Source organism: Ranitomeya imitator, chromosome 5, assembly GCF_032444005.1.
Source record: "Ranitomeya imitator isolate aRanImi1 chromosome 5, aRanImi1.pri, whole genome shotgun sequence".
NCBI lineage: Eukaryota > Metazoa > Chordata > Amphibia > Anura > Dendrobatidae > Ranitomeya > Ranitomeya imitator.
Genome location: NC_091286.1, coordinates 558,606,380 through 558,620,316, shown reverse-complemented (window position 1 = coordinate 558,620,316; position 13,937 = coordinate 558,606,380). Strand labels below are relative to the sequence as shown.

At 41.7% G+C, this 13,937-nt stretch overlaps 1 protein-coding gene across 4 annotated transcripts in view; it reads left to right on the top strand.

Annotated features, from left to right (window-relative positions):
• Positions 1–13,937, top strand: part of EPHA4 (EPH receptor A4) — a 72,340-nt gene that overhangs the window by 35,774 nt on the left and 22,629 nt on the right. For all 4 annotated transcript variants that reach the window (XM_069727657.1, XM_069727655.1, XM_069727658.1 and 1 more), the window contains exons 4-5: positions 1,928–2,083; positions 7,678–8,013. In XM_069727657.1, coding sequence (XP_069583758.1) covers positions 1,928–2,083; positions 7,678–8,013 — 492 coding nt within the window. The remainder of the gene's footprint in view (positions 1–1,927; positions 2,084–7,677; positions 8,014–13,937) is intronic.

Sequence of the window (13,937 nt, the reverse complement as noted above, 5' to 3'; positions counted from 1 at the left end):
GCAGAAAAAATGGCTGCAACTAGCAAAGTAGCCACAGAACATGGTTATGTAGCTGATCCCATGGTATAAATCTGTATTGCATCCTTACTCATTGATGATTTTCGTTTGTAATATTTTATTATTCTTGTTATTATTTATTAAAGCACCTCTAATGCCAGGATGCTGTACATGTGCAAAGGGTTAAAAAACATTATATATGTGTTTTAAGTACAGCAACAGTGACAGACTGGTACAGAAGGGAGAGGTCTCTGCCCTCACGGGTTTACAATATGCAGGTATGCAGGGTAAGGGTGCAGACAGATTCGCACGAGGATCACATCGCAATCCTCTGACTGGCCGGTGGCTCTCATGACCTGAGCGTGATAGCTTCATAGAAATACATCACTCAGGTCAGGTGAGCCGATGGCCAGTCCAAGGATTGCGATGTGATCCTCGCGCGAGTAATACGGCCATCTGTGTGCCCCCCTGATGGTGAAGGAGACAGTTGGCCCGGTGGTTAGAGCCTCACCAGGTGTAGTGGTAAAAACTAGACATAAAACTGTTAGGCCATGTTCTCACATAATGTAAATGCCGGGGAAGGGAATTTGCAGAAAATCTGCTGCGTTTAAGGCCACGTTAATTATGTGGTGAGTTTTTTACCTCAGTATTTGTAAGCCAAAACCAGGAGTGGGTGATAAATACAGAAGTGGTGCACATGTTTCTATTATACTTTTCCTCTGATTGTTCCACTCCTGGTTTTGGCTTATGAATACTGAGGTAAAAAAAATCACCAAATACTCAATGTGTGCACATGACCTAAAACAGTCCAAACATGGCTGACTAGATTTCATGAAAACCCGTCTTTACTGCGTGCTGAACTTTTTGGGTATGTTCTATCCCTATAAGCTTCTACGTGACACCTGGAAAAATGCATGTAAGAACCGTAGATTTTTTTAAGGTCAGAATCCCAGTGTCTGCACTAAAAATACATAAAAAATATTGCTTCAAATCTGCACTAAAAAGCATGAAAAAAAGAAAAAATTATGGAAAAATGCAACAAAAAAGCAAGCAAAAGCATAACAATCAGAATAGATTGGTTCGGACACATGCAGAAAAAAACTCAGCAGATAAAAGCAACGTTTTTGCATGTAGGAACATGGCCTTATGTAATCACTTAATGCCCAAATGGAGCATCCTAAGGCAATGTTCAGGCCGAGATTATTCAGGCAATCAAAAACGATAAACTAGAAACCGCTTCAGGAAAACACTTTTTTGGGGGGAATTTTTCTTTCCTAAAGTGAGTTTGAAGGTTTTTTTTCTCTGTACCCTTTTTTTTTTTTTGCAGCCTTTTGATTTGATATTGCCTAGTTTGGAGCGGTTATTATCTACTCCAAAATCCTTCTCATAAAACCTCTTCAAAGACTCTTGTAAAACTCTTCTGATTTCTTCCATGGGAACCGCACGTTACTGTTCTTATGAGAAGGTTTTTGACCGTTTTTTTTTCCAGAAAAAGTTTTCAAAACCAGCTTTGAAGCGGCTAATGATGGAATATACGGTACTTCAAATTCGATGCTGTCAAATCAAAAGCCTGCAAAAAAATCTCTTTAAAGCCAGCCCTTTTAGGAATTGACAGACTCCGCCAAAGGCTCAACAAAGAGGAATGTTTTGTGCATAGGTTTTGGCTTAAAAAACTTGTCAATCTTAACGTCTCAAAAATTCAGTGTGAACATAGTCTAAGAGTTAACTAAGAAATTGCCACTATATCTCTACCATTGCCAACTTACAACACGGTGGTCACTTTTCTTCTCGCGGGAACAACTATTTTGTTAGATGCATGTATTTTTTTCAATAAGCTTAAAAATCACTTAATTTTTATAATATAATAAGAGATTAAAAATTGTGCTAGACAATGTTTTTTTCACAGTCATTGTTGTTTTTCCCCCCACAGCTTGTAAAGTTGGCTACTACAAGGCCCTCCTGTCGGATAAAGCGTGCTCAAAGTGTCCTCCACACAGCTTTGCACTTCGAGAAGGCTCTACCTCCTGCACCTGTGATCGAGGCTATTTTCGAGCCGACAGTGACCCTGCCTCCATGCCTTGCACTCGTAAGTTACTTGATGCCACAGTCTTTCAGTGAAATCTAAATCCCCTTCTTGTTTCTGTCTCTGCTTGCAGTCACTCTCTAAACCCTGCTGTTTGTCATCTTGATATATGCTTCCTAAATCTTTTGTACTGTACAATCCATACAGGATAGCATTTACTTGACAGCAGCTGTCACAAGTACAGGGGCATTCGTGAAGGTGCCACCCATTGTGCAGCCTGGGTTTATGTTGCACTAAAAGAAGCTCAGATCCATGGTTCCCACAGCCTTGCTGACCTCCCAGCCTAGGCTCTCCGTGAAGTGACTCATTGTCATCTACGATCACTTGTGATCACGTATCCAATACTAGCAAATCCGACCAAAATATCTCATTTTTAAAAATCTTATTGTGTTGTATTTTTTTTTTTTAATTACTAGCTATGGCAGCTGAATTTTACCAATAGCCTGTAAGGAGCCCAAGTAGTGTATGGCCTTTTTCAGGCAGACATATTATACCATATTTAACTGTTCAACTTCTAGATGTAACAAATCCCCAAACTTACAGTACCTTAGGTACAATTTACTCTGAGGTCTAAGATCAAGTTCACATGAGGGCTCAATCAGATGCCAGTTTTACATGTATGAGTTCTATCCATGCCTTTCACGGATAAAATGTTTATCTATTGCATCAGTGTATTTTTGTGGACTTAGAGGTCTGCATGAAATCACATAGACATGTCCGATTTTGATCCAAGTCTTGGATCAATCTCATCAATGCAAGTCTATGGCTCCATGAAGAAAATCTGACCGCAGATGGATGCCGCCCATGTGCTTTCCATTTTTCACAGACTGTTTGATAGGAGAAGCTTAAGAAGCCAACATTTCTTTTTAGACAAGAAAAACAGATGATATTTTGATGGTAAAAACTGACACAGTGACCAAACACTGATGAAAATCAGATCAAAATCATTGATGAAACCCACCGTGTTTCACCACTAAGGTGTCATCAGAGGAATGAGGCCTCATTCCCCTGATGATGCCTGAGTGGTGAAACATGTTGGGGAGGCTAGTAGCTGCTCAATTTTAACAATGTATACCAAATAGGATAATGTAAGTAGGATAGAGTTTTGCAATACAATTGGGATAAATACCGCACTAAATCCAAGCTAATCAGCATTCATCGATGAACTTATCAAAAGTTAAAGTATATTCGTAGCTGAGGTCACCCCCATCATGGTTATATGTGTTTTTAATATTAGGGTCTATTCGGTTATTCCCTTTAATATACGAATTAAAAGATATGTTTTAAATAAGGTGTTTAGTTAGAGTATTTTTTGCTTAGATCGGTGCACTCTAGAGCGCTCTCTAGAATGTAGGCATTGTATTAAAGTGTAGCAATCTCTGAAAAACCATTCTAAATAAATTAAAAGCAGGGGGCAACTATTAATAAAGCCACACAAGCTTAAAAATTCAATTTTTTTTATTAGACTGCTAAAAGTAGCTGTGTTATATCCAATTTCTGGTAACTACCCGATAGCTCAGACCAGAATGAACAAAGAAGATGATCCTGTCAAGTCAGGCTTGGCTGTTGATGTGGAGAGATACAGTGAACCTGTTCACACCTTATTCTAAGCAAGTACCATAAACACAACTTTTGCAGATTTATAGAGAACCACCCACATTTTTGACTGTTCCTGTTTAATTTACATAGAAAAAAACTGCGGTACACAATCACTTGCAGGCAATTATTTGCCTGGAATGAAGTGTATGACTCCATCATAAAATCCATGCCCTCTAGGTTTCCACCAGCACGCTTCCGCAGTCTTTCATTCATATCTTTTTTTTTCTTTAAATAATCAGATTTGCTGCTTGGCCTGTTATTTCCTCAAGTAACTATATTGTTTTTAAATTGCCATTTCAGCCCTATTAATCTCGGTCGCTTCCTCTAATGCATCTTGACAGTTATCCGCGTAATGAACCCTAATGAAATGACTGGTGGAACCTGCCTGTGAATTTCACCGCTGCCGCCGGGAGCTGGCTTGTTGAAATGTAAGGGCAGAATGAGAAGCCTGACCAACCTTCGCTCGCTCCCAAGGTCAAGGATGAAAGCGTAGCATTTCTTCACTGGGTTGTGCATGGTGAACATCTCTCAGCGGGGTTTATTCATGCTGAGTGTTTTTTTTTTTCACTTGCTGGAAGTATCTGCAGTGCAGCGTTTTCATCATTCCTCAGAATCAGAAGAGTTAAAGCTGTTATCCTATAAGCTTATCTCCATTTTGGGTTTTTTAACCTTCATCTGAATTTGATCTTTTCGCTGGCTCCAAAGCACGTGCGGAACAGCACAAAAGCAATTATCGGGGAATCTGCAGTGCCTGATATTTTCTCCAGGGGTGCTGGCATAACGGATTCAGAGAGCGCTGCAGCAAAATTCTAGCAAGAGCGATGGTTAGCCTTGACAAAACACTGAGGGTTGTTCTGCTCATATCGATGGATGGTCTGCAGCAAGCCACCAGATGAAAAGCTTTGTGTTTGTGCAAGATGATAAAGATCAGATCCTAAGTATGAATTCTTGTATATGTTTGCCAAGAATAAGAAATCATTCATATTTTTTAGGACGTGCTAACCTGGAACAGAGTGGCTAATAGCTTGGTCATCGTTCCCCTAATGCTACGTTTGAGGAACAGGTAGCAGCATTGTTCTAGACGACTGCTTGACAAGGCTAACGAGGGACAGAGGTTGTGTCTTTCTCGGTTTGGTTATTATTAGAAATCCGGCACAGTAGTTCCTTTTCTGTCATCACTATGAGTACAACACTTGAATGGATGAACACAATTAATTAGCTTGGCAGACTACTAGTGGCACATCTGTCTTAGGTTCCCGTGTTCCCAAAAGTACAAGCAACACAGCGCAATTTAGTCTGAGAGAACCAGCTGCTTCATTGTGAGCCACGCTGACCTTAAGGGAGTTTATGGTGTCATTGGTTTAATAGGAATCTCTTTTGTAAAAGTTTAGACTCCACAATTGTATTAGAAGCTCCACTCCAGCCCTACTTGAGAGATCTGCTAGCCTCTAGAGAACACTGGATTAATTGCAGGTTGAAATGTCTTGAAACACATACCAGTGCTTCATAGATTCTTTGTATAGCGTCTTTGAAATCTTCCAAAATACGCTCTTTTGTTTCTGCCACTAGATATCTCAGGATGGTGTAAACTAGAAAAAATTTAATTGGCCATGATCTGATGAAGAGGTAGAGGAAACTAAAAAAATATCCATTAAATGGCATCTGTTTTCAAAATATACTTTTTGTCGATGGCCTCCAAGTAGTATTTTTGGGGGCAAAATACCTCATTGAAGCTGGCAAGTAAATCCGTAACAGTATACGTTGTCTAGGTGTTGGTAGCCAGTCAGACACATTTAGTCATCACTAGAAAGCAGCCAAAAATTGGTGCCAATAGTGAACTTCTAAGCACTTTGGTCATTTAGCTCCTGGTATTTGTCCAAAATTTAAAGCGTCTAGTAAAGAGATTGATCATGTGGATAAAATCAACATTTGTTCACAGGTAATTAAGCTTGACATTGCATTGTATTACATAACATAAGCTAAAGGTTCCATCTTGGTTCTTTCTCTCTTTAAACATAGCCAGACTGGTTCCACGGTCCTCCATTTGGGGTCATTAATCACTTCCTAGGCTTGGGACATTACATCTCAGGTTATATTATCTGAAGAAAGAGAGCCGGGATCTTGTTTTTACATCTGTCACATGCTGCTACTTTACTTATCAATCCGCAACTACTTTCCTGCCTTCTTGAAACCAAGACTGAAAGTCTTCTGATTGCCTTCTGCACTGAGCGATGAATCCTTCCCAATCACCCATGTCCAAATGTTAATTTACCAGCCTGTAAATCTTACTTGGATAATTTAAAGTGTTTTATACACACCCCAGGTTGTCCTGAGACTCGTAAACAATTTCCATTAATGCACATTACTATTGACTGTATCTGGGCTTCAGGGATTTCTGCCCTCTGCTTAATCCTAAGTATCTGGCTGTAAAAGTGCAAAGTTGCAATTGCTCCTCTTGCATTTGCTCCAAGCTCATTAGCTGGTACTATAATTTTGACAATTTTGCTCAGATACTTCCCCAAGAAAGTGATTTTAAATGATTGTAATCTCTTCAACCTAAACAGCTCTTTCTAATCAATGCTCATCATTACACAATATTTTGAGCAAGAAATTAATTATTTCGCTCCAGGCATATTTGGATCCTGAATGACAGTCCGTTGCCATCAAGGGAAAGAAAACAATAACACTGAAAAACTGTGCTTTGCTTCTCTTTGTCATTGCCTATTCTAACACCTAATCCGAGGCCACAACACACCCTCTCTAGTCCAAACTCGCCTAGCATAGAAACAAAAACTGTAATTTACAGGACTGTGTCAGAGTCTTTATGAGGAAATTGACAGGCTCTACAATAACAAAATTCGACTTTAGAATTGACTGTAAACAGAAACTGAACGATAGAAATAAATTTAGGAGGAGTAGACTTAATACCAGCGATTCTGCTTGTCTCATTGAAAGACCATGATGCAGGCCTTCAAGGTCACTTGATGAAAAATGGAAAGGTCAGCCTGGTCTTGGCGTGATTAGTGTGAAGATAGAAATCTAAAGGGATTAGAAAATCACAGATCTAGGGAAATTAGTTTTAATTATCCAAGTCCAACATTTTGTATGGTCTCTACCATCTAATAGGTTCATTCCAATGTGAAAAGAATCTACTACTAAATTCGTGTGACACAAAAACAAAAATGATCATTGTTAGTAAGACAATGGACGTAGCGTATCTGTCTGTAATGAGAACGGTTGTAGAAAGGAAGTCAACTGGCAGCTTTTCGTATAGGTTTTTCTAATATAAGATTCCAAACATATTCTAAACATGTATATTAATAAAAGCCTCCTCTGCTGCGTTGTATGTAGATGGAAAAAGATGAGCCTCCGACATTTCTTTTCTTGGAAAACAAGTGTGAAAAAAATATCATCTTTGTAGATTGCCTGAAATCACCCTGCCAGGAAAGGCACTTCTGTTTTTACTCATTTTCATGGATAACGTCAAGGTTTTATTCTCCATTTGCCTGTCTCCTCCTTGATGTTCTGCTGAACTGTCACCCCCTCCTCTACACAGACCATCTCCATTCATGTTGGAAGGGGAGGGTGAGGGTCTCTTTCTGACCCATCTCTCTCTTCAGACCTGCCAGCATCTGCGTGCCTAGTTTTCCGCTTGGCTGGCCCTGTGTTCAGAAGCTGCCTGGGCCTCGTCCCACATACCAATTACTGACTTTTTGCTTTCTGAGGATCTTGATTCAATGTGGCACATTTTCCCACGTGAAAGTGGACATAGCCGTTTGGAAAGGTGCCCTTTGGTGTTAAAAATTGGGAAAGTAGTGCCATGGTGTTAGAGATGACGAGTCTTCATTTTAACTATGTAGTATAACAGTTTGTATTGGAGCATTGAATGAGGCATGCGTTGTTTTAGGCTTATACTTTCTGTGTGTAGATGGTTCCTGTTCAATGCACCATGCCTAATCTCATCTTTGGGATGTTTGATATCTGCTTTTTTATTTTAGGACCACCATCAGCTCCTCAAAACCTAATTTCCAATGTCAATGAGACCTCAGTAAATTTGGAGTGGACGGCTCCTCAGAATACAGGTGGACGGCATGATGTCTCCTTCAATGTAGTTTGTAAGAGGTGCGGTGCTGACCTTACTCGATGTCGGCCGTGTGGTAGTGGAGTTCACTATAGCCCCCAGCAGAATGGTTTGAAGACATCCAAAGTCTCCATCACTGACCTTCAGGCTCACACTAATTATACATTTGAAATATGGGCTGTGAATGGCGTCTCCAAACAGAACCCTACCCCGGACCAGGCGGTGTCTGTTACCGTTACGACCAACCAAGCCGGTAAGTGATTGCCCTAAGTAAATACATTTGATAAGTTAGCAGTGTAATAAAGACTTGTATGGCAATCAACCAGTGATTAATATATTGACAGTAGGATGGAGCGGTTCAGAGCTTAGTACGTGCTCCACTAATGGGCAAGGTGTGTAACATTCAACCCCCCCACCCCATCATTAAACAAGGCGGTTTAGATATTCTCACTGTCCTATTGTCATAGATGCCGTGTGAAGAAGCTGGAACATTAGGCAGTCACCAGCTTGCTCCATGTGAAAGTCCGCAGTTGCTTTTAATTTTAATATGCAAAAGAAGCATGCTGATTTGAATATGCAAATATTTCATAATTCATTGTTTTTTTATTTCCATGGACAGTGCGACCATCAGGAATCTTATTTTTCTTGATCAAATTGTGACAGCTTCAAAGTCTGATTGGTGTTGCTCTCTGACAGTAACTCCGCAGGGAAGGGCAACGTGGGGGGATTTCCATTTATATAACAGTTTGGGAGATCACAATGCTGTCCCTCAATACATTTTTTAAAAGGGAACTTTTCGCTTGATTTGTGGCCATTAACACTAGCATGGCATTATGCTGCTGTGGTTTTGCTCTCCAAATACGCCTATGTCAAAGTCAACCATCTCGGCATTAGTTACAAAAAGAACTTATAAATTCCAATGAGTTGAGTCCAAGTCTCCCATCCAGGGCCAACAGTAGCAGGCGCATTGTGCAGATAAAGCAGAGGACAGTACATTCTGCTTTGCTGTGCATGCGCAGTGACATTTTGGCAATATATACAATAATGTGATGCCCAACATTGCTGGACTAAGCGTAGGTCAGTTCACTCAGGCTAGGTTCACACGACAGTATAAAAAATCATTCAAAGTTGCATCCAGAAAAGTGGTACAATTTTTTTCTTACTAGTCATCCATGTACAATTTGTTCTTTGACTCAGCAGCTATTAATCTTTTACAGGACCGTTTACTTTTTCCCACCATACAGAATTGTAATGTATCCGTAAAAATCGGATGCCGCTCTGATGGTCCGTATGGCATCCAATTTTTATCAGATTTCGGAGTGAAATGGCAGCATGATGCGATTTTTTTTCTCACTCTGAAAATGGCTGAAAAAAGAAACGCAGATCCGCACTGCCTCGTTGAATAACATTTGTCCGAGTGCAATCCCTTTTTTTTTCGGATCCCGAGTTTTACGCTTGTGTGCGCGAACCCTAATGGATGAGTCTCCGATCTTCGGAGGAAAATTGTGCATGCTACGATAGCCAAAAATACAGTTGTGTGAATGACCCTAGGAAACCTCAAGTGCAGCTGATTCTGAGAGGTTTCATTTAAGATTGTTTCCATTTAAAGTTGGATGAACAATGATTGTTTATAGTGAGTGATTGCAAATCTGTGCCCCCAACTCTCACAAGCCACTTATAGCTCTATATCTCTAGGACCCCCCTCTTGTACTAAGTCCCAGGTGTGTCTGCACACCCCCCGCTATTCCGCCTCTGATTACAATGACAGTCAATATTTTTTTGGTTATGCAGTAGTAAAAGTCACCGTCGGTTTAATGACAATACAATTACAAAGTTAAACTATGCGTTTCCATAAAGATGATTTGTGTGTTTAGATAGGGCTGGGGAGTCGGCCTGCACAAATAGTGGAGTGAAATAGTGGATTGTGATCACAATCCATCACCCATGAAATGTAGGAAAGTAAACCAGATGAGGACGGCAAAGAAAGACTCTCTGTTGCGCCCCTCAGTTTACGAGGGGGGCCTCTCTGCTGAATACTATTTCTTTTTCAGGTCTCCGCAGTCTTGGCTTTGCCAACAGACATAAACAAAACACGTTTGGGATCAGTTACCCAAACGAGTCACCTCTTGCTCTTTCCCTCCATCACATCACAGCTTGCTGGACACAGGATACGCCAATTAGCACCGAAAGTGTGTAAATAAATTGAACAAGCCCTTTTCCTTAGAGAGGCGACAGATAGTTTTAAACAGCTGTCGGCTGCTCAATGCAAGACCTTCTTAAGAAATATGCCAAACACAGTGATCGTTGCATTGTTTCTATGGTGGCTTGTGAAATTACAAAACTGTATAATGACACAGACAATCACCGCGCTAATTGCCAGCCTTTCCAGAGCACTTTTTAGCGTCCCCAGATGCACCCAGTGGTGTACATTCATTGGCGCCGGGCCTCTGTTCAGCTGCTGCATTGTGCGTAATGATGCGGCATCACCGGTTTCGGCAAGATCTAGCGATAGGAAATGAATGTTATAACAGACGTACAAAAATGTATTTCCCAAGTTATGTCATTTGCTTGCTTTATATGATACTGTAGTGGAATGCTTGTGTGTAAGGAACATGGCGGCATGCAGAATCTCTATGGCTGCCATGATCACGCAGTGTGCCGTCGTATAATAACCGAGTACTAGACCTTATTACAGACATATTCTCCGATAGAAGAAAACTTCCTAATTGTGTGATCATCTCATGACACCAAGTAATGTCACTGAAACCCCATAATGTCATGACGGCAGCGTACCATAATGTGTACGAGGGTGTCCGAACTCTCCCCCTGATGTTATTGGCATGTTGGGTTTTATAACTGATCCTTTTGTTCTCATGTGTGATAAGCCACTACCAGAGACTTCTTGCCATTATCTATTAAAAACACATGCGCACTCAGTTGAGCGGAGTCTGCATGTGTAGTAGGGAATCAGCACGGATAGTTGTATGGCCAGATATAACCTATATCTATATGAATACTTGCTATATAAAATTGTTGAGCTGAGAAAAAAAAATTGCAGGACCCTGGTCCAGCAGCCATGTTAGCAGTCTGTGGCTGCCGGACCAGAACACTGTGAGCCTCTTACCACCTGCAGCATTCCTGTCACCTCTTCTGATTAGTAACCTGCCACAATGTCATGCGTGCATCGCGCTGTAATGTAATGATGTCACAGAGGCCTACTAATCAGAAGAGGAGAAGGGAACATTGCAGGTGGTAAGGGGTTCACAGTGCTATTGTTCGGTGGCCAAATGCTACCAATGCAGCCACTGTTTCAGGGACCTGGAAATATTTTTGCTCAACACTACTGTTTATTTATTTTACTGAAAGGCTTGTCCGGCCTTAGGCCACAAGTCTGCAGTCACTATATGGCTATATGACATCTATAAGGCTCCTCCGGTGGCAGCGCAGGGAGCAGGTGGTATGTATTTGCTGTTTTCTGACCAAATTCTGACTAGACTCTGTCCAGCCTCATTCAATAAACTTGCATTGAGCGAAGCTGACCCCATCTAGTCGGCACGTTACTGTGAGTATACACATCGTATACGTGTGGTCACAAGCCCACTGCTCCCAGTGCCAGTATTGGAGAATGTTCACAGCACACAGTGTGCATGAGGTGAGGATTCACAAGTCTGCAGTCACATAGCCTAAAGCCGGACAGACCCTTTAATTCAACACCCCAGACAGACTTACCGTAATTATCTTTTTCTCCACTGGGGCTCACAATCTAGATTCAATATCAGTATGTCTTTGTGGAGTGTAGGAGGAAACTGGAGAACCCGGAGGAAACCCACGCAATAATGAGGAGAACAAACAAGCTCCCTGCAGACATTTTCCTTGGTGGGATTTGAACCCAAGACCCCATCACTGAACCTTCGGTTACATCTGGCCGTATAGCTTAGCATTCCACCGACAAGTGACCACCATTATCTATATATATAATTGTCTAAGGGTTTTTCCATCTGTCTGTCTGTCTGTCTTTCTGTCTGTCTGTCCTGGAAATCCCGCCTCTCTGATTGGTCGAGGCCACCAGGCCTCGACCAATCAGCGACGGGCACAGCATCGACGTAGAAATCCCGCGTCTCTAATTGGTCGAGGCCACTAGGCCTCGACCAATCAGAGACGGGCACAGTATCGACGCAGAAATACCGCGTCTCTGATTGGTCGAGGCCGCCAGGCCTCGACCAATCAGCAACGGGCACAGTATCGACATAGATGTCATAATGGTTGCCATGGCGACGATGATGTCATAAAGGTTGCCTCGACCAATCAGCGACGGGCACAGCGACGATGATGTCATAATGGTGGTTGCGATGATGATGTCATAAAGGTTGCCTCGACCAATCAGCAACGGGCACAGCGACGATGATGTCATAATGGTTGCCATGGCGACGATGATGTCATAAAGGTTGCCTCGACCAATCAGCAACGGGCACAGTCTGCCGCGAATTCTGGAATCATCATTGTCCATATACTACGGGGACATGCATATTCTAGAATACCCGATGCGTTAGAATCGGGCCACAATCTAGTAGTTGATAAACCAAGTTACTGCAAATATTTTTGATTAGCTCTAATAAATATCATGTGAACCCAATGCGCAATAATCAGACAGTCTACAATCACAGTGTAAGCTACCTTCTCTGTAGAAGCCACTATCTGGTTAATAGATAGTAACACCTACAAGGATAAACCCCAGCATCACGTACCGCTGAACCGTGGCTCCCGCCCGCTCATTGTTTACCAACACTGCCATATTGGGGGTGATGTGCTGAAGATGTAATCACTGGCTGCTGTGATCGCTGCTTCCCGTGTTATAAACAGTCTGCACCGCTAATGAGTAAGACATGATACAGAAAGGCTCCAGAATATAGGACATCTGCCCCGCTCTATTTAGTCACATAGACGAAGCTTACCAGTTTTCTTCCAGCGCCAAGAAACATTTGCGTTTCATAATTATACTTTATCGGCTGCTTTTGAAGTAGCGAGACGTATCTTTCACAATACATTACACTTTTTTTTCCCAGTGTCCTAGTTTTGTTGCTAATAACTTGCAGCTGATGGGGTTTACAGTGTATTGGCAAGAATGGGGTTAACCAGCAACATTCCCAGAGCTTCGCAGTAATTACATTGGCTTACTATTATCTGTGACTGGTATGTTCGGGGGGGGGCTTCTCAAAAATGAAAACTGGTGTAATGAAGATATATGCTGCTAATGGCTGCGGACTTTCGCGTACCCCGTGATGAGGTATTCAGCAGTGGGGATACTTCCTGCTCTAATATTAATGATGGCATTAGCCAGACCACCATTGTTGGCTTGTCAAAAGCAAATGCTTTCACCTGCTCGGCTCGAAAGGGAAAGAGCCGTTTTGTACAGCACGAGAAATAGCCCTGACCCCTGCAGTTTGCAGTGTCCCTGAAGTTAGCGCTTCAATATTTTGGGCTATGGAGCTAGAAAATTGCAGCTGTCCTCCCACATTTGTCCTTGGTAACAGGAGGAGAATTGGGGGTTTCAGGGGAGGAAGGTTAGAGAAAAGAATTATGTTTCAGTTTAACGTATAAGTGGTAATTTAGTCTTTCAGCAGTTATTATGGTGCATGGCCACATTCCAGAAATCTCTAGTGGAGGCAATTTTTTTTTTATATTTCTGGCTCAAAAGAAATTGAACACAATCATTATAACTATTCTTAAAGGAGTTGTCCAGTTACTTTAACAAAAAAACAAACATTGAAAATGCAGTGAAATATTAACCCTGCTGTTCTGTTGGTCAAAAATGACCGACTTTGAACTTCAATATTCTTTAAAATATTCAAGATGTGGCTCTGAAACCCGTGGCCGACCAACCCATCCTCATTTAAGTCAATCAACCACAAGTTTCAGAACCGCATCTTGAACACCCCAAAAAATACCAAAGTTCAAAATAGGTCTCCCCAGACCGAACAGAACAGCAGGGTTAAAACAAGTAATTCTTCCCTTACCGATCCCAGAACTACAGTTCCTTGGTTCCTTGCTGGCCTCTGTGCTTCCTGCTCAGTCTGGACAGGCATGTGACCTCTGGATCCAATCACTGGTTGTAATAGTGAGGGGCTGGTCACCTCGGTAGTCAGTGATTGGCTGCCACCATCTCTTGTCTATCTGGAC